Source organism: Heteronotia binoei, chromosome 7 (assembly GCF_032191835.1).
Source record: "Heteronotia binoei isolate CCM8104 ecotype False Entrance Well chromosome 7, APGP_CSIRO_Hbin_v1, whole genome shotgun sequence".
Classification (NCBI taxonomy): domain Eukaryota; kingdom Metazoa; phylum Chordata; class Lepidosauria; order Squamata; family Gekkonidae; genus Heteronotia; species Heteronotia binoei.
Genome location: NC_083229.1, coordinates 103,533,276 through 103,560,890, shown reverse-complemented (window position 1 = coordinate 103,560,890; position 27,615 = coordinate 103,533,276). Strand labels below are relative to the sequence as shown.

At 41.2% G+C, this 27,615-nt stretch overlaps 3 protein-coding genes across 3 annotated transcripts; 1 reads left to right on the top strand and 2 right to left on the bottom strand.

Moving 5' to 3' along the window:
• Positions 1 to 463: 463 nt before the first annotated feature.
• On the bottom strand, positions 464 to 8,250 carry TDP2 (tyrosyl-DNA phosphodiesterase 2). The gene is made up of 7 exons (XM_060244135.1): positions 7,517 to 8,250; positions 7,340 to 7,425; positions 6,381 to 6,554; positions 4,648 to 4,739; positions 4,070 to 4,188; positions 2,466 to 2,636; positions 464 to 1,099 (listed from the first exon to the last, which is right to left on the bottom strand). The coding sequence occupies exons 1-7, from the start codon at positions 7,724 to 7,726 to the stop codon at positions 818 to 820; spliced, it is 1,134 nt and encodes a 377-aa protein (XP_060100118.1). The 5' UTR covers positions 7,727 to 8,250; the 3' UTR covers positions 464 to 817.
• On the top strand, positions 7,633 to 13,490 carry ACOT13 (acyl-CoA thioesterase 13). Its single transcript, XM_060244141.1, has 4 exons — positions 7,633 to 8,278; positions 11,052 to 11,236; positions 12,369 to 12,554; positions 12,809 to 13,490. Exons 1-3 carry the CDS (start codon positions 8,195 to 8,197, stop codon positions 12,526 to 12,528), a joined length of 429 nt encoding a protein of 142 aa, XP_060100124.1. The 5' UTR covers positions 7,633 to 8,194; the 3' UTR covers positions 12,529 to 12,554; positions 12,809 to 13,490.
• Positions 13,491 to 19,598: 6,108 nt separating this feature from the next.
• On the bottom strand, positions 19,599 to 26,334 carry C7H6orf62 (chromosome 7 C6orf62 homolog). The gene is made up of 5 exons (XM_060244129.1): positions 24,164 to 26,334; positions 23,466 to 23,642; positions 22,536 to 22,661; positions 21,884 to 22,018; positions 19,599 to 20,863 (listed from the first exon to the last, which is right to left on the bottom strand). The coding sequence occupies exons 1-5, from the start codon at positions 24,290 to 24,292 to the stop codon at positions 20,738 to 20,740; spliced, it is 693 nt and encodes a 230-aa protein (XP_060100112.1). The 5' UTR covers positions 24,293 to 26,334; the 3' UTR covers positions 19,599 to 20,737.
• Positions 26,335 to 27,615: the final 1,281 nt, after the last annotated feature.

Below are 27,615 nucleotides of genomic sequence, written 5' to 3'. Positions count from 1 at the left end.
CATAGCACAGGCAGTAACAAGTTCTTGTTGCCTTGCAGCCTCCCAAAATGCATAGTCAAACTATAAATATTTTTGCAGCCCCAGCCCATCATTCCATATTTTTTTGTTGTTTTGCTTAAAATATGAAGTAGGAAAAATTCTAGAGAACCCCCAAAACACAATGACCGCTTTGGCTGGTCCTAACTAAGACAGAACACAATATGACAGAATAGGGAGAAACTGAATGGTTTCCACTGCAGCAACTGTTTGGGAAAGCATTCTTAGCTACCTCCTCCATTTGAAAGTCCAGGAACAGCATAGGAGTAAATATCTCCAAGACTGCTAGCCAAAGAAACAAGAGGCGACCTATCACTGACCAGTGAATGTTCATGTCCCAGGGTCAGAACACACCCAGTAGTTCTACAACTACCAGCTTGTTTGAAGAATGAGTTGCAGTTTTTATATATCAGCTAAAGTCATTATAAAGAATCTTACAACCAGTATTTATTAAGCATTTTATACAATTATTTAAGACACAGAGATTCAGTGAACTATTCTGATTTTAGGAGAATTGTATAAAAATATTCTAAATGGCTTTTGCATTTCTACATTCACAGGCATTATTTTTTTTAAAAGTACATAAACAAAGTAAGAATATATAGTAGGGTGACTTTTTTCACCCTTTTAAACAGACACTCCAACAAATGTTCAAAGAGTATGTTAATGACTGCGCAAAATCAACAACAAAAAATCCCAATGCCAGTGTGGTTAAAATCAAGATGAGTCAGAGCAGTGTCCTTAAAAAGCAACTTTCAGTTGTCCTTCCAAAGGCTTTTTCTTATAGTACCACATCGAAATTGCAAAACAGACCCCAGTGGTCACTAGGAAATTTGCCACAATCTAGCTTCTCCAGCCCAATTAAATCCAAACTCTGGGGAATGATCTGCCCACCAGTAGAAGCAGCTCGAAGAAGCAGGCGATCAAACCGTAACTTGCACTTGTAGGGTGCATCCAAGTTAGTGTTTTGGCTTGTGTCCCATGTGTAGTGACAATGTTCTGGCTTGCCCAAGAATTCCCAGACATCCAGAATGTTGGTAGGTAGGCCACCTAGTTTGGCAACCTGATGAAGAGAGAAGCAGAAAGCATTAATAATGATTTTTTAAAAAAAATACATTGCCAACAGTAGTGATTAACAATAACAAATAGTCTGAAGACACATCACGTAGCAACCTCACTGAAGCAACGCAGGTCTGAATCTGAGCAGTGGTTCACTGGTAGACTGCCAAAGACTTCTTTGACAAACCAACGGAAGAAAGGGTGGCTATAAAAGTAAATGATATTCATTTTGCCACTTCTTTTATGGCTAGACTGCAAGGTGGTATTCAGGTGGTTCCCATGAGATGTCTTCTCCAAGCACCAACCAGAGCTGCTTAGCTGCAGTAAGCTGGGTGTGTCTGTCTCATGCCTTCCAATCATACACGGGTTACAAAATTCCTGCCACTCAACAAATCAGCCTGAATGTGAAAACTGTGAGGTAGAAGTTGGCCCTTTCTTTCAGCATGTCTACCCCATAAAACCATGTTACTTTTGCATTGAACTAAATGTGTCTGGCTTTAGTTTGCTAGTGCAAGAACACTGTTGATGTTATAAGTTTCAGTGGCATTATCTTAACTCTAAGGAGCCACCCCTCCACAGTGACCAGCTGCACAGCTAAAGACAGTTTTCTTTTCCTCCAAATGCTGCTCTCACATCCCTCCTGATTTCCAGCTACCCCATGCAAAGATAATTCTCTATGTTCTTAAAGAGGCTGCCAGTTCCACAGTTTAAATGCATCTGGAATGTATTAATTTTGGATCAGAGAAGCTTCTGCTGCAATTCATTATAAAAACAGTATTGGAAAATGAATGCCACAAGCCATGAATTGCTTTACCCAATTTGCCCACCTGATGACTCCAGTAAGGTACGGGGAGACATAAAAATATCACCATGTCATCTTGTACTGTTCATGCTCAGGGCTCAATAAGCTTGTTCCTGTTTATCTAGCCAAGAATCTCTGCTGTGCTCCTAGGCAGTTAAGCCTCCTGAGCACATAGGTATGTGAGCAGGAGGAAGCCAGAGTGGTGTGAAGGTAATAGTGTGAGGCCAGATCCAGGTGCAAATCCTCACTCCTAGTGAATAACTCATTGGGCCAGTCATTCTTTCTAACCTACTTCTCAGTGCTGTGAGAACAAAATGAACTAGATGCTACCTTGAGCTCCTGAGCTGAAGGGCAGGATAAAAATATGCTAAATAAGTATTATTTAGCCCTGGAACTCATAGTACTACAGGGAAGAGGCGTGAATTACCCCAACTGTTTACCACTCTCTCCATGATTATTTATGGGTTCTCAACTTCTTTATTCAATCAATTAAACAACTCATCACTTATATAGGAATAAAAACAAAATAATGTTTTATATATTAAAAAGGTAATTTGCTGCAGTTCACCTCTTTGTCTCTCAGATTTGTATCTCCTCCAAATATCACTGTAGTGGACGCTGGTGTCTCACTCATTTTCTTCAGAACCAGCTTCAACTGGTTTAAGCGCTCTTCAGCATGAGTCTTGGTGCTCTCCAGATGGGAAGTCATAAAGCAAATCTCATTGCCAGAAACAGTTGCCTATTATGCACAGAGTGAAGCTACATTACTTGGACAAAGCTGTGCCAGAGCACTCTCATCTCTCCCTCTGGTCTAACTGAATTATCTCTTCTTCATCAAGCTCTACCCTGCACCTTAACCTTTCTGCTATCCAAGTCCCTTAGACTGCAAACTCTTCAGTCCACACCAGGTTAGAGCTGGATCTTCCTTATCATGCTTAGCCCATCACAATTAATGTTAATGTTAAAATAAAAAGATATATTTGCAAAATGGAATTAGTTTAACAGGAGATTAATCAATGAACAGATCAGCTAACGAATTCAGGATCCATTTTTTAAATCTGTTTTGAAAAGCTATTTTGGTTTGTGAGAATTACTAAAATAGGGACCAAAAAGAAAATATTGGTAATGAGCTAATGTATCTTAAGCTAAATTGCTTTACAGGACAGTTGAGGAAATAAAACAGAAAACAGAAGAATGATATATGCTGCCTTGAGCTCCTTGGAAGGCAAAGATAAAAGTACATTAAAGAGACACATTTACTTAAATATGGAGCTCAGAGTTCTCATGTGATGGCGGGGGGTGTAGGGAAGGCCCGTGGCTCAGTGGTAGAACATCTGCTTGGCATGCAGAAGGTTCCAGGTTCAATACCAGGCATCTCCAGTTACAAGGATCAGTTAGTTAAGTGATGTTAAAGATCTCTGCCTGAAACCATGGAAAACTGCTGCTAGTCTGAGTAGACAATACTGATCTTGTTAGACGAATGGCTTGATTCAGTTTAAGGCATCTTCATGTGTTCATGTGTGTGTTCACCCAAAGGTTTTTTACCGTCCTAGCTATTTTTCAGGTTTGTAAAAAGATCTGTCTTGTCTATTCACAGCCGTAATCTCCAGTTTTAATTATCTACAGATTATGCCATGTTGATAATTAGATATACAAAGTCATAGAGTTGAAAGGGACCTCTGGGGCCATCTAGTCCAATCACCTGCACAATGCAGGAAATTCATAAATACCTCCCCCTAAGTTCACATTGAAGATTGCAAGTTCTCTCTTTCTTCAGCATCCCCCAAAATCCTACATTAGAGTTCTAACAGCATACAAATCTATCAGTTAAGAGCAGAACAAGCAATTGTTTAACACACTGGCAGATCTAATTAGAGATATTTATCCCCACCAGTGTTTCCAATAAGCCACTTTCCCCTTTCATACTAGTAGACAGGGCTTCTTTTGAGAAAGAATGCACAGGAACACAGTTCCAGCTAACTTGGCATCAGGGGGTGTGGCCTAATATGCAAATGAGTTCCTGCTGGGCTTTTTCTACAAAGTTCCTGCTGGGCTTGCTAGTAGACAAAGAAATGCATACTATTTCAAATTATGAGACATAAGTTATATAATTTTTAATAGCAAATTAATTTTTCTGTGAATTAGATAGACAACATTCAACAGCTCACTCACATGCACTGCTAATAAATTTCGCATCATAGAGGTTGTTGGAAAAGGTATTATTTCATGTTTTAGAACTCTTACTCTTGATTTTTTTAGCATTATGGCAGTAAAATACCCTTCAGTGTTACCTAGAGAGACACACATACATGGGGGAAAAATGTCAGCAATAGTTCCATTCAGAAATTACACATAATAGAAGGAAGCCTTATTTTATTTAATGTATTTTAAAACATTCAAATACTTTATTTTCTATCTACTTAAGACAGTTAGGGCCCAAGCCACCAGGCTTCTCTCAAAGCTCATCTTGTGGAGAGAGAGAAGGTTCCTCTTACCAACTAAAAAAATAAAAAGTTCAAGGTTTCCAAAGTGTTTGAATGATATTCAGTACAGGGATTAATAGTTAAGGCTGAGATAGAGAGTGATTGCCCAAGGTCCCCAAGTGAGTTTCCTCAGGTCTCCCAGGTCCTCCTCCAATTGCAACACCACACAGCGATGCAAGAAGGTAGTGTTTTAATTATTACAACTGTATCAGCACAGATATGGGACCCCCAGTGAGAACTTATAAAAATCAGTCTAACTTATTTTACCTGGAATAATTGTGTAACTAACAGCTCTCTTCTGTAGATAGTTGAGATATGGAGGAACAACTTCTTGTAAGAATACTACATCTGGCCTGTACCTAAATGAGAAGAAGTTTAGAAATGCAACCCAAGTAATATACTGTAACATTAAGCAGTGACTTTGACCACTTACAGTGAGATAGTCCCAAGGAGTGGGACCAACTGAACTAACAGTGCAAGAGTTAGGGCCTTCTAAGTGAAGTCAATGGACTTCAAAGATTGTAAATCCACTCAGGATTGTACTCCGAGGAATGTTTTAATAAAGCAACAGCAGATTTCTGCAGCTTTGAAATAATCAGTGGGCTATTCATGCACTCATAAATTACTAGCCACAGAAGTTCTCTTCTCGATTTGATTTTTGTAAAACAAAAATCCTTGTTTCAGCCATTCCAAACACAGTTGTGTCAGACATCTCAGACCAGCTGTCTCCCTTTAAAAATTACTAAAACATTTTAAACCTGCCCTTCCACCAAATTAAATCTTCAGGATACCTTAACGCATAAATCCCAAAGCAATAAGAAAACTGCAAGTAACAAAATACACAATGTAAACAGTAGCAACAAGCATCACAATAAAGAAACAAGACCCAATTTTTAAAAGTTTAATATATTTTTTAAATAAAGTTTAAATCAGCACTTTCAGAAAAGAAACAGTTGAAAGAGGTATTATAGATCAATGCATGGCTGGCCAGGTGAGTTAACTGGAGGTAAAGTGTGCAAGAATGTACTATAACCATGGGTGGAATTCTAGCAGAAGCTCCTCTGCATAGTAGGCCAGACCCCCTGATGTAGCCAATCCTCCAAGAGCTTACAAGGCTCCTTTTTGTAAGCTCTTGGAGGATTGGCTACATCAGGGGTGTGTGGCCTAATATGCAAAGGAGCTCCAGCTAGAATTCCACCCCTGAATAACCCTAAACAGCATTTCAGAGCTATTCAGTTTGAACAAGAGAAAGTGGGGCCACACCACATATATACACATTTTATCAATAATGTAAGCTGATCCTACTCCATTACTTTCAGTTTTGTTGCATTTTAAAAGTATCACAGCAAATTACTGACTGATGGTAAAATGATACAATATTCTCTAAGAAGGAAAAGGAGGAAGATCCTGCTGGTTTGTTGCAACACACAAGCAGCAGCTGCTAAGGCCCAACTAGGCTGACTTACCCTCTCCTATACCTACAAGTATTTAACCTGAACAAGGCCAGAGGAGGAAGGGCTTCTGACTCTTAGGCTGGGGCTTGCCACCTGGAATCTGTGAAGCTCAGTTGGCCAGACATAGATCACTTTTGTGTGTGTATGTTTTTGAAAATTTTTGTTTAAGCTGCTTTGAGACTCTCCATAAAGAAATCCAATCTAAAATGGCTCAAACCAAACAAATGAATATTATTTGTCTAACAAAATTGAACTACCAACAAAAATGTGGCAGAGGAACAAGGGTAATAACATCTAATTAGCATCTTGTTTCAGATTCAAATCTTAACAAGGTTACAATTTCTTTCTAGAGGTACTGCATAATTATTCTTGAAAAATCCTCATCTAACAATTACTTAGCACAAGATTTGGTAGTCATATCCTATGCTTGGTCTTTAAAGAAAGCACACAGCCTATTATGAAGCATGTTTATCATTAAGAATCTCAGTAATTTTTAACAGAAGCAGCCTAGTATGTCTTCATAGAACAGGTGGTGGAGGTACTTACAAGGCTATATAGGAGCAGACTCCTCGTGCCCTTTCTTGCAGATTGCTCAGCTGCAGGCCATCTATGTTCCAAGTAATTAAAGAAAGTGTGCTGTCATCCTCTTGCAGGCTAAGCCCTGCCTCTTTCACAGGGGCTGCTGCACTACTGCCACTCGGGCTCTCAGTCAGGTCAATGCTAGAAAACACATACAAGAAAAAGACTTTGAGAAAATTTGCTGGTCAAATAGATGTTCATCTTCTAATGAAAAAATGTATGATAAATGACAAAAAATGATGAGCCCAAGCCAATACAAGTCACTGTATCAGCACTCACTAAGCTGACACCATGGGAGGGGGTTGTTTTTGAAAGTCAAAGGAACAGGTCACAGCAGTTGCCCCATTCCCTGGAGACTTTGCCTCATTTGCTTCTTTGGATAATTCTGGGCAAGAAACAGAAAGTGCAAGCAATATGAGAACTCTGTGTGTCAGCATATAAGGAAAATTCACTGTAGGTTCAAGACAAAGGAAAGCAGACAACACTGATTGCAATCTACCAAAGAGAATGAACAAAAAGAGAGGATTAGGTGTATGAGGCTGCACTGCCTATGAAAATAATGGTTAAGATGACAGGCTGGCTATGATGATTCCCTTCTGTTAAGCCCATGAAAAGAAACATGGGAAATCCAAGAGAACATGGGGAGAAGACTACCAGGAAGAGGCAAATACTGGTATTTGGAAGACAAAGTATGGCATGTTTCCTTGAGAGTTTTACCACACATCCCCCTCCCCATATACTGAGAGTACAGAAAAAAACAAGGTATTAACCTAATATATCTTCGTTCCAATCAACAAACACTTGCATTTCTGCATACCTACACTGGTATCAAGGTAATGGATCTGTATACATCAACATCAGAACTGATTTTTTAACCATGTTCTTTTCCAGAGCTATAGACTAGGGACGACACAAAAACGACTTACACGGCCGCAGTTCCTGGAAGCACCTGGGGCACCGTGTCCACAGACTGCTCATCTAAGGGTGGTTCAAAATACGAATTCAGCGCCCTCTGAAAAGCAAAGGCAAAAACAAGATGGGATCGTGCTGAAGCCCCAGGGACCCTGCAATCATCTTCCACAATTCATCACGTCAGAACATACTTGCATATCCCACTCATTCTCTGCCAGGTAGCACTGAGCCACAGCCGCGTCACTGCTGGTGATAGAGGCAAACTCCGTGCAGAGGAGATGCCGGCGCTTTTCCAGCTTTTGTTCTTCTCCCTCCTCCTCTTCCTCCTCCTTCTGAGGTGAGCACTGCTGCTCCTTCAGGGGCTCCTGCTCTGCCCCCGAAGCGACGCCGCTCACTTCCATCTCTCTAGCAGGAAACAGGCGGATCGCAAGGACCAGCCCAGCTCCGCCGCCGAGGGGGAGGGAAGGGGCGGCGCCCTTGTTGGAAGGCGCCACCGCTGACAGCAAAATCACAGCACGGCGCACCTGGAACTGGCACGGCGCGATACAAGCCCGCAGCGTTCCCACGCGCGCAGCTTCGTTAGCACGCTATATTCCGCGCCAGCGCTTGATGTCATCACCTTCCGCCGCTACGGCTCTTCGTCCCTTAGTAACTTTGTGCGCCTGCGCAGTAGAGTAGCCGTGACCTCTCTGGATAGCCTCCTGAGTGTCCGGGCACGGCCCTCCGGCGCTGCCCAGCGGTGCTTGCTGGGACCTCTTGAAGGCGGCTGCTGTTTGGCTTTGTTGCTGCTAAGCGAAAAGGGGCTTCGCTGTTCGTGGGCGGTGCTCGGCAATTGTCTTGTCCTTGTCTAGCTGCCCAGAGCCACGGTCATGAGCCAGCTAACGATGCAGTCCCTCCGCCAGATGATGAAATTCCTTCTGGACTCGCCAGGCTTTGATCGGGTGCTAAACAAGGTAATAAAGACGGGGAACTAATTGGCATGCCAATATGACCTTGACCTGGCTTAAACATTAATGTTGTTAATTAACTCCCTGCTTGAGAGGAGATGAGTGGAGCGTAACTAAGGATGCTTTTACACATTCCTTTCCTATTTAAACATATCTATTGCTTGGCTGTCTCCTCAATTAAATCCAAACAAATGGTGACCCTAGGAACTTAGCTTGTTATTGCTGTTTGGCCTTTGCATAGGTCAAAACATCTTAAGTTGTGTGCTAATTTGCTGGTCACTTATGTAGAAGCATCTGTCTCTATAGATGCACTGTTAACCTCCATTCCAGTGTGTCTGAGGAAGTGTGTGTGCATATGGAAAGTCACACCTTGAATAAAACTTTGTTGGTCTTAAAGGTGCCACTGGACTCAAAATTTGTTCTACCAAGACTAAAGTGATGGTCTTTAGGAAAAGGCCTTGTAAGTTTAAGCGGACCATAGATGGAATCCCGTAAATCAATGCAGCACCTTCAGATATCTAGGGATAACCTTCAGCAAAACTTTATCCTGGAGAGTTCACTTGGCAATAACCAGATCTACAGTTTTAAGATCAATAGGTGCTATTCTGAAATTGTATTACACAAAAGGAGGTTTTCTAATAGATCCAGCTTTGAAACTGTATGAAAGTCAGGCTGCCCCTCAACTCCTATATGGTGTAGAGGGCAGAGCTTGAAAATATTGTCTCATAACAACATTGGAATCTATTTAAAAAAAAAAATTAAAGGAGAATTCTAGCTTTTCCTTGAGGTACCACTGCAACTTTGATGCAAACAGAACTTGGTTTGCTTTCAATAGGGCCTGTGTGCATGTAGCCTGGATAAGATTTTGGAGAAAGCAAAGCAATAACACCACCAGTTTACTTCACAGGCAGTGTTATGAAATGATGTTGCAAAATGATGCTGCCCAGGTAGCCTGCTGTAATAACAGCCTCCATTGTTACTCCATATCAGACGACACTCAGGGTGTATCAGGGTTACTCCATAACAGACGACACTCAGGGTGAACCCGTAGCTGGTTTCAGTATTTGTGACTCGATGTTTAAATGTGATGCTGCAACAGTCAGTTTCCAAGTCCAAAGTCTCTCAGTGGTTCAAACTGATTCAAAGAGACCATGTTTGAGCTTTATGCCTGGCTAATATTTCCACCCATAACCTCAGAATAGCCTTTACTTCAATTTGGTTTTAAACTATGTCAACAGCTTTGCGAGCTGGACGTTACTCCCAAATACTGCTGGCTTTACATCCTTGCATTTGTGGCGCTCCAGAGGAGCCATCATACTACATTTTATCCTGTCCTCTCTATAGAGAGCCCAGAACCAAATTTCTCACAGCACTTTTAATGGACTTAATTTTTTCTTCGGACTCAGAGAAGCTGCTTTTTCTTCTCTCAGATGCTGATTCATTGGTCTCCTATGTCACTCTTTTTTTCAGCAGCCAAAAAAATATGGGCTAAAGCAGCATCTAAAGAGGGGCAGTGCTTTTATTTAATTCTACTTTTTGGTTAGATTGTTTTAAAGCTGAAGTTTGTAATTATGTTATTATACGTGTCAGATTGTAATGACCTTTGGGCATAAATAAAATTTATCTTAGCTTATACTTTTACTGTGAATTGCTTTGTACATAGCAGGGAAGTGGCATATCATTTTTAAAAATAAAAATAGATACAAATAAATACCTTGACTAGAATGTATATCCTGCTGTTTTTTTCCCCTAAGTGTTAGAATCACTGCTGCTTTCAATGAAAATTTGTTTGGTTTTTGTTATGGGTTGTGTATAAGTATCAAAGCCATCAGTGCTATACTGTAGGTGTTCTGTTATATTAATGTATCATTACTGTACCCTTCTTCCAAGGAGCTCAGGTCAGTACACATACACTCCTCCTCCTCTACTTCCCAGTTTTATAATGCCAACAATTCTGTTAGTAAGGGTATCTTGCAAAAGAGCAATTGGTCCAAGATGATCTAGTGAGCATTGTGACTGAACAGGGATTTGAATTAGTGTGATGTAGTTGGTTAGGAGCACGATGATCCTGGTTCTGGTTTCCACTCTGTCAGGAAGTGCACTGAGTGACCTTGGACCAATCATTACCACTCAATTTAACAGAGTTACCCTGAGCTCCTTGGATAAAGGGTGGGATTAAAAAAAAGTAAATAGGTCCAACAGTATACTGGTATATTTCAGTGTCTTTTTGAGCATCTTTAGTGAGATGCAGGACCAAAGCACTTCCAAACACTTTAAAATACCTTTTTCTTTTTTTTCTTTTGGCTTTAGTATTCTAAAGAATTTGGGAATAAATTATTTTTTCTCCTTTCCTATATCCTTTAATCATTTGTTCTTTCAACTTTGTTGTTGTCGAAGGGCAGCCTTTTTACCAATTTACTGCAGCTTGGTATTTGCTTTCTTTACCAAAAGGGAATTCAAATTTATGTTAATAGCTGAAATTTGAAATATGCATGAAGCTCTGCTTCCCTAACTAATGTATTTCCAGTGCATATCTGTGAGCTCTACAGCATATTAACAATAAATGCTAAGTTTTACTACTGTTAAATGTTGTGTTTGTAAGTTTGTGTTTTTTTAAAAAAATCTTTGCTTCCTTGGAGTCCTGTTACAAGGCAGCAAAGAGGCAAATAAATATTTTGAATTAATAAGTGAGATTTGAAATTTCAGTCAGATGATATACAGAAAACCACCTTAGGCTTGACAGAGAGTAATTTCTGTTCTCTTCTGTCCTTGCTGCCAGATGACTGTTCTTTCTGCCAGCCCTGGGAAAGTTGTATGTGAAATGAAAGTTGAAGAAGAGCACACCAACCGAGCAGGAACTCTGCATGGAGGGTTGACAGCGACTCTTGTAGATGTTGTGTCAACAGCTGCTTTGATGTACACTGAAAGACAAGTACCTGGGGTCAGTGTGGATATGAACATTAGGTATGTATCTAAGAAGCAATATTGATTTCAGCACTGGCTTTCATGTAACAGAGCGCTGATTTTACAGTTTTGTTTCTGGAGTGTTGCCACATATAAAAAAGAAATATTTGTTTTTACTAGTGGCAACTATATTTTTGAAAAGATTGTTCCTGATCCTAAGGCGTCAAAGCTTGTGGTAAATCTACTTTTATACCTGTTGTCTGAGAACCGGTGACTGATCTGTTTGCCTTTTTGGTGCAATCCTATGCAAAGTTATTTCAGTTATAAAAATAATAGGCATAGGATGGTACTGCCATTGTTCCCTCTAAGCTGAGTTAGTTCTTTTGCCCCCAGCTCACACATTTTTGTCTTAGCACAGGAAAAATGGCCCCAGAGAAAACTAATTTATGCAGTAGCTCACAACTTTAATGCCAGTAGCTCACAAAGTAGAATTTTTGCTCACATGAATCCACAGCTTAGAGGAAACAATGGGTACTGCTGATAGTTTTTGGTTACATTCAAGCTTGAAGCATTTAATTTTTTTTTTTAAAGATAGAATTACTTCTCTTACTGCTGCTTTGTCTCAGTATCTTGGGATTTTGGTCATTATTATTATTCTCCATTGCAAGTCAGCAGCCAAGTCAAAAAGTGGTTTGCTCAAGACTGCCCTGTACAAACGGTGACCAGAATATTGTTTCCCACATCCTCCATTCCACCTGGCATAAGTTTTCATGAGGCGGCACCAACTGCAACATTCAGTTGGGAGGGAAATGTGTTTGCAGAAGCTTTGTTCGTATGACTATAGAGGCCTTATTTAGCTGCATCATACTAACATACCACTCTAGAATCTGTTATGGAAGGCACTTTCTATCAGTATTTATTGCAAGGAGATAAACTGCAAGGAGATTATTGATATTTATTGTAATGAGATATATTGCAAGAAGTTGGCATCTATGACTTGCTCCTCAAACTTAGGCTGAGAATAGCTGATCCAGCAGTTGCTCAGTGACCTGTGTGGCTGAATGGGGATTTGAACTCTGGTCTGCATGCTGTCCTCAGTCATATGTACCACGCTACCTCTTCTTTGTGAATTTAATGTGCAACATCTTTTTTTTTTTAATTCTTTCCTCCCCCACTCCCCTTGCACTTCAAGCTATATGTCAGCAGCTAAAATTGGAGATGAAATCCTGATCACTGCAGAGGTTCTAAAGCAAGGTAGAACCTTGTCATTTGCCAATGTGGATTTAATAAGCAAGACAACCGGAAAGTTGATAGCCCAAGGAAGGCATACAAAGTTCCTAGGACCCATCTAGAAGGAAGTGATCACTTTGAGAAAAAGGTATGGAGTAACATAAACACAGGGAAAAAAGAGGGGAAAGTGGTATAAAGTGTTACTGCCTGGCTCCTGTTTTATGTCTGATCCCAGTTTATTTATTTTATCAGATTTATATCCCGCCCTCCCCTAAACGGGCTCAGGGCAGCTAACAACAGTTCCAGTTTATCATTGTAATGTGTTTTGTTATAAACAAGGGTGGGCTTTTAGATGGTGTAGATGTAATCAAGCTGTTTTTATTTAAGAAATGTCTCTTACAGTTGACATGAATTTGAATCTTGAAGCACTTCAGGACAGAAGAGGAGTTGACAGCAAAGGGATGGAAGCATTCCTGCCTGGCCTGGAGACAATCCTCAGCTGTGGAAAAGGGCGAACTGGTGGTGGCTTTGAACTGTTCTTCTAGTAATTGCTCCTGGAAACATTGTGTGCATACAACTTCTTCATAGAGATTTTTTTCCTACTCTGAAACAAATGTTTAAAATGCAGCAGACTCTCTTCTCTGACTTGAAGCTTACTGAGTAGTATTGAACATTGTGGAGTTAATAGTTATTACGAGGGTATCGTCCTTTACTTCAAAATGGTGAGGATAGTTCATGGGTGTCTCAATAAATAGACCTGAGGCCCTGAGTAGGATGCTCTGGGGCTGTCCATTCATGTTTACACATAGGGCAAGTACTTGCCTCATCACTGGCTTATTCATATACGTAGAGGCTCAGAGACCAAGCCTCCTGGCTCCAAAGCCTCATAGAAGGCTCCCATTTCCTCATTGCAGCTTCCTCATTGGTGCCCCAGTGTCTCTTGCAGTCCACCCAGATTTACATAAACCATTGTCAGAAGTCCTGCAATAAGAGAGTGCGTCACATGTTGAATCTGTTGTGCTGAAGGAACTTCAGTGTGGAAAGAAAACCAGCCAATTTTCAATAAAATGTGGTATTTATAAGAGCTGCATTTACTGTGCATTATTTACTTTTCAGATATATTTTTATCCTTTTAATTAAGGTGGAAATAGGGGGAGGAGACATCTGTTTATTCACTTCCCTGTAAGTTTGTTTAAATTCATTTTTTTTAGGCCCTAGTATATAAAAAATACCCACATGGTTGCTTTGTAGCTCACTCATCTCCTGGAAGTATATCAAAGAATGTATTCCTTCTTTTATGGAGTATGGCTAAAATACCTTTTGGTCCTGTCTGCCAATTGAGATCGTTAGTCACATCGTTGGTCCAGATGCTATCAAAACAGGAAATGGGCTTTGTTCAGATGTGGAGCATGGTCCTATTAATGGTGGAATTCCATTGGAAGGGCGAGGCTGACTTAAGTATGCCACTGCAGACCTTCAGAACTGAATTGTTGGTATTCTGTTATGTTAGTGAGGGTACAGTCAAGAATCTGGGAGAACCAGGTTCATATCCTCATTCCACCATGGAAGCTTGCAGGGTGACCTTTGGTCAGTCACACTCTGTCTCATCCTCTCACACTACAAAGAGAAATTTTGAAATGTCTGTTAACTGTGTTCCAGCTGATTCTGCCTGGTCTTAAACTGGTTGCATAAATGTACATTTATTTTTAAGGATATGAATGAGCATGGTTTCTCTTAAGTGAGAGACAATTTGCAGCATAGTACATTAGGTGTCTTTACATACTTTTTCAGTTTCGGAATCCACAATATATATTTCATGCGGGGTGCATAAGGGGCAGCAATGAAATCCCACGTGACTGTGGCACTCCCCTATTAGGAACTTAAGCAGTCTAATAGCATAGAGCAATAAGAGTACTTTCTCCTCGTGATGTAGGGCAGCGGTCCCCAACCTTTTTGGCATCAGGGACTGGTTTTGTAGACTATTTTTCCACGGACCGGGTGGGGGAGCATGGTTTCGGGATGATACAATTGTCCACTTTATTTTGGTGTGGTGGTTCAGTGTATAGACTTTTATGTGGGAGAACCAGGTTTGATTCCCCACTCCTCCACTTGCAGCTGCTGGAATGGCCTTAGGTCAGCCATAGCTCTTGCAGAGTTGTCCTTGAAAGGGCAGCTTTTGTGAAAGTTCTTTCAGCCCCACCCACCTCACAGGGCTTCCGTTGTGGGAGAGAAAGATAAAGGAGATTGTTAGCCACTCTGAGATTCGGAGTGGAGGGCAGGATATAAATCCAACGTCGTCGTCTTATTATTATTACTACATTGTAATATATAATGAAATAATTATACAACGTTCGGCCTGGTTGCTAACAGACCATGGACCGGGGGTTGGAGGCCCCTGCTGTAGGGGACAGGTGGAAAGGGACTGAAGAATGCACACTTCATAGCACACATCTTCAAACTCAAATTGTAGAACTCCATTCTACCATGCTGTAAACTCCTAAGCATTCATCCCCTTCATGGGGAGGGGTCACAATAAATATTAAATAAAAGAGGAATGAGAAATTAAAACTTGAGCTGCTTTAGGGGACATACTATTTGTGGTTTAGAGAAGGCAGAGCTAATGTGACGTAGGGGCTAGGAAGTCAGATTAGGATCTGGGAGACCCAGGTTTAAATCCCTTCCCCACTCATGCCATGGAAGTTTTCAGTTTGTCCTTGGGCCAGTCACACACTCTCAGCCTAACCTACATCACAGGGTTGTTGTGAGAATAAATGGAAAACAACATTGTAAGCCATTTGCAGTCCTCATTGGGGAGAAAGGCGAGTTATAAATGAAGAAAATAAAAATATGTTACTTACCAAAGATGAATGCATTGGGGAAATTTTCCCAATATTAATTCTGTGTTCCTCTTAATGGGAATAGTAATAAGAATTTTGCACTAGAATGGTCAAACAGTCACTAGAAGAAGAATTGCAGATTTATACCCTGCCCTTCTCTTTGACTCAGAGCGGCTTACAATCTCCTATATCTTCTCCCCCCACAACAGACGCCCTATGAGGTGGGTGGGGCTGAGAGGGCTCTCACAGCAGCTACCCTTTCAAGAACAACTCCTGCGATAGCTATGGCTAACCCAAGGCCATTCCAGCAAGTGGAGGAGTGGGGAATCAAGCCCGGTTCTCCCAGATAAGAGTCCATGCACTTAACCACTACACCAAACTGGCTCTTAATCCAAACAATCCAAATTGACACTGCGGGGGGCAGTGTCTTGTTCTTTTTGTGATGAGCAGAGAAACTTTACCAATGCATAGATACAGAATTTTGGGGAAGTTTACATGACAGAACTTTTAGAATCACAAGGAGTCGTGGCAGGAATAAAATCTGGCACTTGTAGTTCTGCAATAAGTCAAAGACAGAGGTTGCCAGCTAAAGTGGTTTCAGTCTGATTGGACTGCATTTGCATCATCTCTGAAATGTAGCCTTCAAAAGTTTAGGCTTAGTGAATAGTTTCAGAATTAGACCATTTCAGTCTGTTGCATGAGATATGCTGAAGCTCATAAAAAAAAAGTAGCAATCTTAGGGTACATTAGCATTGGAAGCACAAACTTTTTAAAAAACCAGCATGGCATCCTGTCCTCACATTTGGCTGTTACATTGTTGGTATCAGTCCCAAATTCAGATCTCAGTAAAGGGCAAAGAGATTTAAGTAAGCTAAGAGGGAAGATTATCTTCAAGGTCTCTATATAGTCACGAACAGAGAAAAAGCAGGAAGATGATTTCATTTTCATAAATGTATTTAAGTACTTACACACTGCTTTTATTCCTGTAGAAACTCAAAGCAGCTTACAACAATGGAAATAGCCATTTATAAACAAACCTATAAACCAGAATTGTGTCTTGAGCTGGTCCTGGACCAACTGGCAGCTCATCCAAATGCATGGGCCAAGGGCCTTTTGACCCATGCTGACATAATCTGGAAAGCTTTAGGTATAGTCTGAGGGCAATTAATACATTTCTCTACTCAAGCAAATGGGCAGGAGCATTTTTCCTTCTCACCCACTGACTTGTCTCACTGCATAATGCCCAGCAGCCAATTGTATAAATAGTGAGCAAACTTATCTAGTAAAAAGTGTACTATTAAACCTTTTTTTAAAAAAAGCCTTATCAAGTGTTAGTTTCAGTGTGTTATGGAGGTTATTTTTCATGTTTATTTTGCACAGCCCTATGGGAGGTGTAGATCCTCTCCTTTAATTACCTGTCCCATCAATGACTCAGGAAGAATCAATTTCATCTGTTGTGTAGAAGCATCTGAAAAGGAAATGGACCTCACAATGAAACAAAATGCCACTGTCACAGCCACAAAGTTGTTGGACTCTTGACATCAACCAGGCAGATCCAAGGCTCAGGTCACAGGTGACTGCATTGTGGCATCTCTAGTACTATACCACCTGTCCCAAAACAGGGCACGAAAACAAGACAAAGTTTTGTCGCCTCAATGTCATATTTCTTTTATGATAGTATCAGTTATTATATATAAATAAAAGCCCAACCGTGGTGGCAATTCTGAGGATTTTCATTCATTAGATGTGGCTTGCACAGGATTGGCTCACACTGTCTCTGCTGTGCCAGTGGCTGATTCTGCTCTCCCTGACCCACCACCAGCCCCATCAGGCAAGAACCCCAGCAGAAGGCAACTAACCTTTGATGGAGACAGTTCTCTGCTGACAGGGAGCTTACTGAGGACTGCTCCTCAGGACTGTTGTAGGAACAGTCAGGACTGTTCCTACAACCTCAGGACTGTTGTAGGAAGTCCAACATAGTCTGTCTGAGAGCAGGCAAGGAGGTGAAAGGGGGTAAAATGGGAAATATTTGTGGTGCCTGGTCCCTCAGCCCACCCCCACCCCTGCTATGTGTTCATGAGAAAACAGTAGGGTTCCTTCTCTTCAACTGAGGCAAAAGGAATGTTCATTCACAGCAGGGAGGGGCGCTTTCTGCCTCCCAATACTCTTCACTCTTTCTATTCCAATTAGGCTACAGTGAGCTCATATGACAGAATGGACTCTGAGGGAGAGGCCTTTCCTTCTGGAGAACCACTGTTGCCAATCTCCAGGTGAGGGCTGTAGAAGCTGACTGGGTGATTTCAAACCAGCCTAAATTGCCTCACAGGGTTGTTGTTCAGATAAAAGGGGAGAGGGGAGGGGAGGGGAATGCTGGAAGCTGATGTAATGACTGACGACTCCTCCCTATTAAACAGTTTGTCAGAAATAGTCTGTTGGACTGAAAGGTCTCACTACGGGCCTCTGAGGCAGAACTCACTGGACCTAGTGCTGACTACGGCTGCCAGTTCCAGGCTGGTGAGAAATTCCTGGAGATTCTGTGGTGGACTTTTTTATTCCTGAATCTGATAAACATCTTCATTATGTTGCATGCTAATTTACTGCTCACCCTCTGCCAGTATGTATAGACTGGTATACTGTTTCGTTATATCTGAGGAAGTGTGCGCACGCACAAAAGCTAATACCTTGAATAAAAGGTTGTTTGTCTTAAAGGTGCTGTAGTACTCAAACTTTGTTCTGCTGCTTCAGAGCACTCGAATCCTAGAACACAACACAGCTTTTAGCAGCACAGAAGTACAATGTACAGTAGACTGGTTCAGCTCAAGAAGAGCAGGACTTCTGGAAAGAGGCAATGGTGCTGCTCAGAATTAAGAGCTTGTGAGAATAGATGGCTGCTCTTAATAGTGGAAGCTTGATGCTATTTGTATGAATTGCATGTATTGTCGATATGCAGTTGGATCACGATGTTTCCTGCTGGTATAAAGCACTTCCCCCACTGGAAAGAACAAACTTCATCAGTTGCCTCCTCTGCCTGCCAACTCCCACACTGCCTACCAGGGTTCCTCTGCCCCCAAGATGCAGCACTCTGGTTGGGGAAAGAAGGGAAGTTCTGTTCAGCTAGCAGAGCTAATAGTGTTGCAGATCAAAGCCATAGTTTCCATGTGTTTGACAATTTTATTAAAGCTTTTGATACCCCCAAAAAATCAATATATGTCATGTTTAGGATTTCTGCTCAGATGTATGCAAGAAAAGAGAGCTGACAATTTTACTGTACTTTAGCACTTGATGTGTCATAGAATTATCTGCCATTTGGCAGATTGACACATATGACCAAGCAGCCTCAGAATGACAATTCATCCATACGCAACCAGTCTTTAGTTTGTTATTTACCATTTTATGAATTCGGAGTAATTAGCTGCATCATAATTGCAAAGAAATACTGCTTCATACCTGATTCACTTTTGTGACATGGGCCTCAGTTGAAGGAACAGCTTGTAATTATAAGGTAAAGGTAGTCCTTTACCTGTGCCAGCACCAGTCATTTTCAACTCGGATGATGTTGCTTTCACGTTTTCACGGCAGACTTTTTACAGGGTGGTTTGCCATTGCCTTCCCCAGTCATCTACACTTTCCCCCCAGCAAGCTGGGTACTCATTTTACCGACCTCAGAAGGATGGAAGGCCGAGTCAACCGGGAACTGGCTACCTGAACCAACTTCCGCTGGGATTGAACTCAGGTAGTGCAGTACTGCAGCTTTACCACTCTGCGCCATGGGGCTCTTTATAAACAGGACCATTAAAGAGAACACAAAATCAAAAAGGGCAGGATCTTCAATTGCTTTCAAGACATATAATCTGATGTTAAGTGAACCTTAACCATCAGACTTTCAGTACATGGAATCAGGGCTGACCACATCGTAACTCCCATTTCTTGAGCACAAGGTTTGAAAGAAATAAAGAGCTTTAGATAGGTTGTTTCACTACACGTATACTTCTCTTATAAAGCCCAATTTAACAGGCAGTTGTGCTTGCAGGTGCTAATTAACCCTGTTTTTAAATCTTCCTGCTAAGATTCTCTGGTTTAACACATGTGTTTTATGACAGGCATTGTTATTTTGAATAGCTACTGTCACTACGCATGACAAAATAAATAAATGTAAGCATGTTCTGGTCACTTGCATGACTGAGAGTTTCCAGTTAAAAGAACACAATAAAATCATAGCCTTTACATTTCAATCAGTGGTTTATATTATGTATTTTCTCTCTTATTTTGACATTATTGCAAACCACTTCCTTTTTGTAGAATGAAATAAGCATTCTAAATAAAATGATCTTTATAAATAAGCATTGCAGTCGCTGTTCACCTAATTTGTTTATTTCCAATTTTCCCCAATTCCAAATAAAAGCTAAATACAAATTTTTAAACAGATAAGCACTAGTTTTACCCAAAGGGAGTAGGCTTATACAGATTTACTTCAGTAAATTACTCAATCCTTAAGCAAAGCATTCTTTGCCAAAACTATACAGTAGTCTTCCTTATGTTCATTGCACAATCTTTAACAAAATATGTTGTCAAAACCAATTTTTGACACTCCAAATAATATTTTACAATTAAATCCACAACTGCTTTAGAGCATCTTACTCCACCCCTCCCCCACCCCAAGAACCTCAGAGGGTTTTCCATAAGAAATGTTTTGGAAACCAGAATTTCCTACACCAGCAAGTTTACAAGTCAACTCTCAGGAAAAAAAATCCTCTGCCAACAGAGATTCTGCAGCTGCTATTTTAAATTTAGCTGCTTTAGGCTACTTCAGACTCCAGGTCTGTAAAAATGTATTCAACTCAACAGAACACTCTACACTTAGTTATAACAGCAAACTGGGGAAAGAGATCCAAAATGAGAATGCCGGTAAACTCAAACATGGCCAAGCAAAATAAAAGAGGCAGTTAATGCCGACATCAAATGAGATGCTTTTTTTTTCTTTGTAAGATTTCTCTCCCATGTTTAGCCTTCTACTGCAACAGCCATAGAACTATTATCAGAATGAATCTGACAGAGTTCCGAAACAATCATGTTAACAGCAAAGCTATAAGGCTTCTGCACCATTATGTTCACTTCTCACCCTATGAATACTGATACTGGGGGGCGTGACCAGCACAAATGGGAACACCACCATAAATGATCACTTTGTGCTCTCAGATACATTCCTTTCAGTGTATAACAGTCCCTTCATTTCACATTTTGGTAGGATGCCCATGCAATGCAGAAATATGCAGAGCATTCTCTTTCACAAAGTCCATGCAGAAAACATCTAAAAAAAATTTAAAGTTCTGAGATACAAATGATAAAAGAAAATAATCCAGGATGATCAAGTTCCACGATGGATAGTGTTCTGAACATGTGTCCATTTTCTTCTATTCCGAAAGAACAAATGGTGAGAAAGGTGAAAACTGCACTCCTGCATTCTGTGATCTTTCCCATTTTGCTGGCCAGTACCCTATTCTGGCATGTAAGGACGGAGGTGATCCTCTATGGTACCAACCGCCCAGTGGGTGAGCTGCTCCTGTGGCAGATACAGACAGATGCTGCATAACTTGAAGATTGTAGCTTTGTTTTTTGGAGTCTGGAAAGAAATGCATAAATCTATTTCAGAACCAAGGTGCTTTATGAACAACACTGTCCACTCATCTTTTCAGAAGTAAAGAAACATGCAACTAAAGGATGCAGCCAATAGTAAATCACAGCTGAGAGGCTGTACCTACTGCCTTTTCTGAATGCACACATAAGGACTTTTTATTTTAATTAAGATTTTCATATATAATAAAATTGAGGAGGGAAATACAGGAAAAATAGGAAGAAAAAGAAAAAAGAATCAGAGGAACATATCCATAATGAACTTACAAAATTTTCTCCATGACAAAGCCAAATACAATCTCTTAATATTGAATGTAAAATTTAAACATAACTGCATGCTCTAATAAGCAATACAGCAAATCATATATTCTTCTCTTTTAAAATTCTCCTTACTCATCCAAACCACAAATCATTTTTTTCATTTGCATGCAGAAAGTCAAAAAGAAGCTTCCAACTAACAAAAGCAGATAATGTGTTTTCTTTAATCAAAGAAGTAACCTTGGCCATTTCCACAAGTTCTGACATCTTTAACTACTATTCTTCTATTGTAGGTGTTTTTGTAGATTTCACGTTCTGTGCATAAAGTAACCTCACTGCTGTAATCATATACAAAAACAAAATTCCATAACTATTTTCAGGATGACTGTCCATCAATAAGGTCTTCCCTACTCTTTAATTATATACCAATCGGGGATAAATCTGATTGAAACATTTCACTGCACTCACAAAAACAGAGAAAGCAAAAACACCCATGTTACTTATCACCATATTCTACAACATTAACCGTTCCTGTTACATACTTCACATTATGTTATAAAAAGAACCCAAATATGCGAGCTATTTCAGTGTTCTGCCATGGCAAATGGCTTTATTCAGATTAATTTGTATCTGCTTTTTAAAAAGCCAAATGTCAAAGATAGTGATGTCAGCTTTAGCTAAAGTGACTGCTGTGAAAGCAAGACAAAAAAAAATTAAGAGAACAATTATTCATTGGAATAAGCCTTTTTACCTGCAAGTGCTGTCTGTCAATGAAGAGAAACACTGACTGGTTAGGGTTGTTGATAACAATTCCAGTCTTGTCCTTTCGGCTCAGTACATGCAGAAACTGTTTTTCATAGTCCCCATGATGAAATTCAAACCTGGCCTATAGGAAGAATATTAGTTTTTTAAAAAGAGATATAAGTTTAAGCATCTTCCAGATTAACTCCATTCACTTATAAAATAGATCAGCTCAAAATTATAGCTGTTAAAAGAAATGTCAAAATTCATGGGACATCATTGTAAATGCATCTCCCTCTCCCTCCAATTCTATCAGAACAGATTGGATCGAAAGAATCATAAACAGAAAGAAAGTAGTCACAAGCGTTCTGTGTGCTAGGGTCATGTTTCTGAATTACTGTGATAGTTTTTATGCTACCATTTGCACTTGGGTCAGCTATCACAAGTAATCTTTTCTTCTGTAACATTTTATCATATGAAGTAAAGCAGTCCTTCCATGAGCAGAATACACTTTATATTTATACTAACATTTAAACAGAAAAAAGGGGAAGGAGTCAGAATGGTTCAAAACTAACTTTAAGACCAATAAGGTAGGATTTTATGATGTGTTAGTTGCTTACTCAGGACTAATTGTGGTAGATCGTCCCACACATACATCATACCTGAACAGGCCTAAAGGGCTCATCATCAGATCCCTTCCACCTAGAAAAAAGAAGACAGACTATCTTCTCAATATCATTCCGAGGCCAAAGTATGAAGTCCATCTCCTGTGTACAGCCAATCACATCCTACATGGAAGGAAAAATTGCAGTTGCTGAAATAAAATCACTTTCAACAGTATGAGAACATACACTCAATGAATGCTGAGAAGTAGTAATAGCCACATTTCAAACTGCACGTATAATTTTCATAAAAGGGCAACAGTATATATTCTGCACGTCCCCTCCCGAAAGCCCACTTGCCCAGACCTAAGGATACAACTCCTAATTAGTACTTCCTATTCTGCTCCTTGAAAACTGCCATGAAACGTCATGATGTGACATCACCCCAGAGTCAGAAACGACTGGTGCTTGCCTTTACCTTTATTCTGCTCCTAAAATCCTCCCTCAAAATTTTATCCTCTTGATTTTTTACATGCTTTGCTACAGTCTTTCAAGGAGTATGTTGTTTGATCACATTTACCTAAATAACTAACCCCATGTTATGAGTCAGAACTGGTTTCTTTTAGAAAAGCAGAATGAAAACATGAATATATTTTAAGAGATCTTTTCCAACTTCTTTCAGTATTAAAATATCTATCCTCAATATTTTATCAAGTTGGCATACATTAGATGTCAGATGATAAATTTAAAAAGATTAAGGGCAATGATTTTCCCCTCTAGAGACATGACCCAAAATACATTTTCAAAAATGAGTTATCTTTTCTATGCTGCACTGCAAACCCTTTATAAATCAGATGAGTTGTCAGATCAGTTTGCAATAAACTGGAAGTCTAGTTCTTTGATATAGAAACCACAATTTAGAACAAGAATAAACACTGCCAAGATTTCTGACCAATGAGAGCAAATGAATAGTACAAGAATTTCTTTTACCCTGCGCATGGACTGATAGCGGGGTGCATGCAGCTGTACTACATCCTTTTGTAGAAGCTCTATGGAACTTTCCAAGGAATAGCTGGAATCCCGCACACCTTTCAGGATATTTTCTTCATAATTATTGGTCATGACTGGTATCACTTCAGACACTTCAAAGAGCGCTGACTTTTTCCTCTACCAAAAAAAGAAAGAAAAAAAGTCAAGTAAGCATATTGTGTTTCATAAATAGCTAAATGATCTGCAATTGCAATGCCCAACATTTTAAACAATGTAAGGTGGAATATAATCCATTTCCCACACAAAAAATGGAGAACTTAAAGAACTGAATTTAAATACAAATCAAGCCGTAGTTTCATTGACTTCAATGGGAGATGCTAAAGCAAGTGACTAAGTATCTCCCATTAAATCAACAAGAAAGAAAAAAAGGACTGCACTTCAGTTGCGATCTTCCTCTGAATTCCATTAAGGATATGTCTAGATTTGTGCTCAGCCACAGTACATTACATCGTGCTCTACATTAACTCTCACCATCTCAAAGTTTCTGTTGTTCAGAATTCATAAATATCAAAAAACCAAGTTAAACTAATTTTTCTTATGGGTTTTTTTTGAGGGGGGGGGTTAGCCCCAGATCCAGAGAGAATGCTAACAGACAGCTAAGCTGAAACACAAAGACTGTATAGAATGAGAAATGTTACCTTGTCTTTGAATACAAAGGCAATATACATCTTGAAATCAAACTGGTCAGCTAGAGATTCTTTTTTCTTTTTAAGCTGAGCACGAAGTCTGTTCAGAGCTTGCTTCTTCCGGGAGTTTGGGTCCCCCATTTTGTAATACAGATGGAACGAAAGCCTTTGGAAACCGTCACTAAACTATGGGCCCTTTTTCACAAGACTCAAGTACAACAGAAACAAGTCATTTTATTCCTGCTAATACCACTGAATCGATAAAACATGGGCATAACCCAAAAAATACACCTCAGGCAACTGTTTTATGAGACTGTCTTATTAGAGGGGTCATAAAACAAAATAAGTAGTCCAACCATGGTTGGACAAGGAGACCTTGCACAGTATTATCAAAAACCCAAACAAATCTGAAGAAAATGCACTGATATACACAGTTTAAACCACAGGAGAAAGTGGGCAAGAATGGCGAAAAAATCTTATCACAATTTGCGTGTATAACAAAAAACAATAATGGGCACAGACCCAATCCATTTGGGCATGTGTGTTTTTTGCCACAAAAAACCCAAACAGCAAAAACAAAAACAAATTAAAGACAGTGTCCTACCCCACCCAGATTCATGACTCTGCTGATTATTCTCAAGATTTTTTTTTTTTTTGCTATTGCTATACTGCCTGGCTTTTATTGTTAAGAATTATTACACTTGGTAGAAAACAAAGGAGGGAATGCAGAAGAGGAGTGGATGTCCCGGGAGGTAATAAGTTTCCCTACCAACAACAACATCATCAACCACAGACAACAGGGTGCTGGTTCGCAGAGAAGCAAGGAGTCTGGAAAACAGAGTCATTTCTAACTTCATCCTACTCATCATCAGGCACAAGGTCGCCCTGAGGCCGTGTCTGTTAGAGAGAAGAGGAATCATGATGGCCATTGATAAGAAAGGGGAGAGAAGCCAAGGGGCAGTCTGTGGCCTAAAGGCTCTGCACAAGAGGTGATCTCTAGATCTAGCGCTCCCCTAGCAAGGAGAGCGAGCTACATCCCCCAATAGCCTGCCTTTCTGTTCTCTATCCCACCGACAAGGGCCAAATTCGTTCTCCTCCTTCCGCCGCTGGGCCCCGGCCTCACAAGGAGCGCGGTTTAACTGGGGCTGGGCATGGCTGAGGCGCTCGGCTTCCGGGGAAGGGGTTTGTTCTCGGCCTTGCTCAATCCGCGGAAGAGGCGGGCCTGTGCTCAGCGCAGCGGGGGCTCGATCGACAGCGCGCAATTCACTACCTTGCATTCATGGTGAAGAAAAAGGTGTGCGTGGTAGGAGGGATTGTTTTCCCAATTAAATTTTTAAAAAAGCAAAACACTCCAACGAATTTTTGTTGGGGGGGGAAAAGTTGACAAGTTTGCAAAAGTTTTTTTTTTCCCTATTGCAAACTTGACTTTCTCAAATTTGATTAAAAAAAAAAACTAGATTTTTTTTTGTGGGGTGGGGGGGACAAGCCCTTCGGATTTTAAAAAAAAAATACGGTGAAGCCGCCTTTCCCCCCTGGAGCGGTGTCTGGCTACGGCGCAGTTGTTCCCACACGCACCCGCGCTCTCCCTTCAGCCTTCTCCAAGCAAAAAAGGCAGCGGCGGCTCTTCTTCCCCCCGTCCTTTCCGCTCAGGCGGCGAGAGCAACCCGGAGACCGTGTGGCGCGGAGACTGGCTCGCTACCCGCAGCCGGCGGGCGCGGGCGGAGCAGTGGAGGCTGCGGTGGCGGCGCTGCTAGCAGCACAGGCAGGAGCCATGTCAAGAGAAGGCCACCAAGAAGCCGCCGAGCTCCCCCATCCCCGCTGCGCTCTTCACGACGACCGGGCCGCCCGCTCTGCCGCTGCTCAGCCCCAGCAGCCTGGTCCCCATAGCCTAAGCTCGGCGCCCCGGAGCCGCCGGGGGTGGGCAAATGGCGGCGGCGGAAGAAGGAGGAGGAAGACAAGAGGCGGCGGCAGCGGCGAGGCCGGGCGGTCCCTGCGCTACGAGGCTCCTCTCGCGAAGGGCAGGAGGCAAGAGAGCGACCGCAGCCCCCCTCCCGTCCCCTCAGGCGAAGGGTGGCACAGCCGACGAGTCTCTCGGGCCGGACGACGCGGAAGGAAGCCGAACGACACCCGCGGCGAAAACCCCCCTCAAAATGGCAGCCGACGCCTCTCTTGCTCGCCTGAGTCACACACGACAGGCTCCGCCCGTGACCCGCTGCGCAAGCGCGTTGGGGTCGACAGTACTATCTCTGTCCTAGAAAGGGGGGGGGGACAAAATTCGAGTCCAATCTGGCGCCTTTAAGACCAACGGAGTTGCATTCAAGGTAGAAGCTTTCGCTTGCACGGACGCTTGTCCGTGAAACTGAAATTAAAGTTTATATATATATACAAAGAGAGAGAGAGAGGAGCAAATTAGAATAAGCATAATACTTGGAAATTAGAATAAACATAAACCAGAGTGAAATAACAAGCTTCGTTTACATAGTCACCATTTATTTGGGTTTAATTCCTGGGTAGGGGGGAAACAGAAGGAAATAAATATATAAGAATTGGAGATTTATGTGCAAATGTACCCTTCTTAAGTGTGGGATGCTGAGAGTTATTAATTGAGACCCTGTTGTTAAGCTCCATCCGTCTCTCCTTTCAAACATAGTTTCGTCCTTGCATCTATTAAACAACCTTTATTATGCTGCATGCTCCTCACCCTCTATATGTATGTATGTATGCAGTGGGAACGTCCGTTTCAGGGTATCCGAAGTGCGCGTGCACACGAAAGCTTTTAACCAGATCCCCTCGTCAGAAGAAATGTGTTTTTAGCACACGAAGGCTTGCGTTCTGAATAAAACTTAGTTGGCCTTAAAGGTACTACTTGACTCCTGCTTTGTTACCCTGATCTACCCACCGGGATCCATCTACAACGAAGGGAGGAAGGAATATAAAATGTAAAAGGGGTAAATAGTACTGATATAGCTCTATCGGGTCTGTGGCTCGTCGTGGATAAATTTGTTGTGCCGGACAGAATAAGCCACTGGTCAGGCTCCACCAAAACTCTTTTTTTCCCTTCTTTTTTGTCCCCCCCCCTTTTTTTTTTGCTGCCGGAAAAGTGCGCCATCAGGGACCGCCGCCTTGCAGCTCGAAGTTATGCAAGTTCTAAGCTTCCCCCGCCCGTCGTCATTCACTGCTGGTTTCATATGTCTGCTTTTTAAATTATTGTATTGAAGGGTTGTTGTTTTTTTTTAAGTATAGTGGTCCCTGATTGCATTGATGTTGCGTGAGTCACTCCCGAGTTTACATTGTTCGAAAGGCGGGGCGAGTGCTTTAAATAAACACAGGGCGGGAAGAAAGAATTTTGTTTTTAATGTTAAGAGATGGGACGGGAGGGAAACGAAGATCGATCTCTTCGTGCTCTTTATGGATCCCCGGAAGCTCCGGATCCCCGGAGCGCGTCTGCGCTCACTGCATTGTGG

What these genes read in the sequence shown, in the direction of transcription:
- C7H6orf62 (XM_060244129.1), bottom strand. Translation starts at nt 24,292, where the DNA reads ATGGGGGACCCAAACTCCCGGAAGAAGCAAGCTCTGAACAGACTTCGT. An exon ending in AGCCCTTTAGGCCTGTTCAG is followed by an intron (nt 22,019 to 22,535) that starts GTATGATGTATG and finishes TTCTTCCTATAG; the next exon opens with GCCAGGTTTGAATTTCATCA. An exon ending in TTGACAGACAGCACTTGCAG is followed by an intron (nt 20,864 to 21,883) that starts GTAAAAAGGCTT and finishes ATTTCTTTCCAG; the next exon opens with ACTCCAAAAAACAAAGCTAC.
- ACOT13 (XM_060244141.1), top strand. Translation starts at nt 8,195, where the DNA reads ATGAGCCAGCTAACGATGCAGTCCCTCCGCCAGATGATGAAATTCCTT. An exon ending in TTGATCGGGTGCTAAACAAG is followed by an intron (nt 8,279 to 11,051) that starts GTAATAAAGACG and finishes CCTTGCTGCCAG; the next exon opens with ATGACTGTTCTTTCTGCCAG. An exon ending in AGTGTGGATATGAACATTAG is followed by an intron (nt 11,237 to 12,368) that starts GTATGTATCTAA and finishes TTGCACTTCAAG; the next exon opens with CTATATGTCAGCAGCTAAAA.
- TDP2 (XM_060244135.1), bottom strand. Translation starts at nt 7,726, where the DNA reads ATGGAAGTGAGCGGCGTCGCTTCGGGGGCAGAGCAGGAGCCCCTGAAG. An exon ending in CTTCCAGGAACTGCGGCCGT is followed by an intron (nt 6,555 to 7,339) that starts GTAAGTCGTTTT and finishes TGTGTTTTCTAG; the next exon opens with CATTGACCTGACTGAGAGCC. An exon ending in GAAATTTATTAGCAGTGCAT is followed by an intron (nt 2,637 to 4,069) that starts GTGAGTGAGCTG and finishes TGTGCATAATAG; the next exon opens with GCAACTGTTTCTGGCAATGA.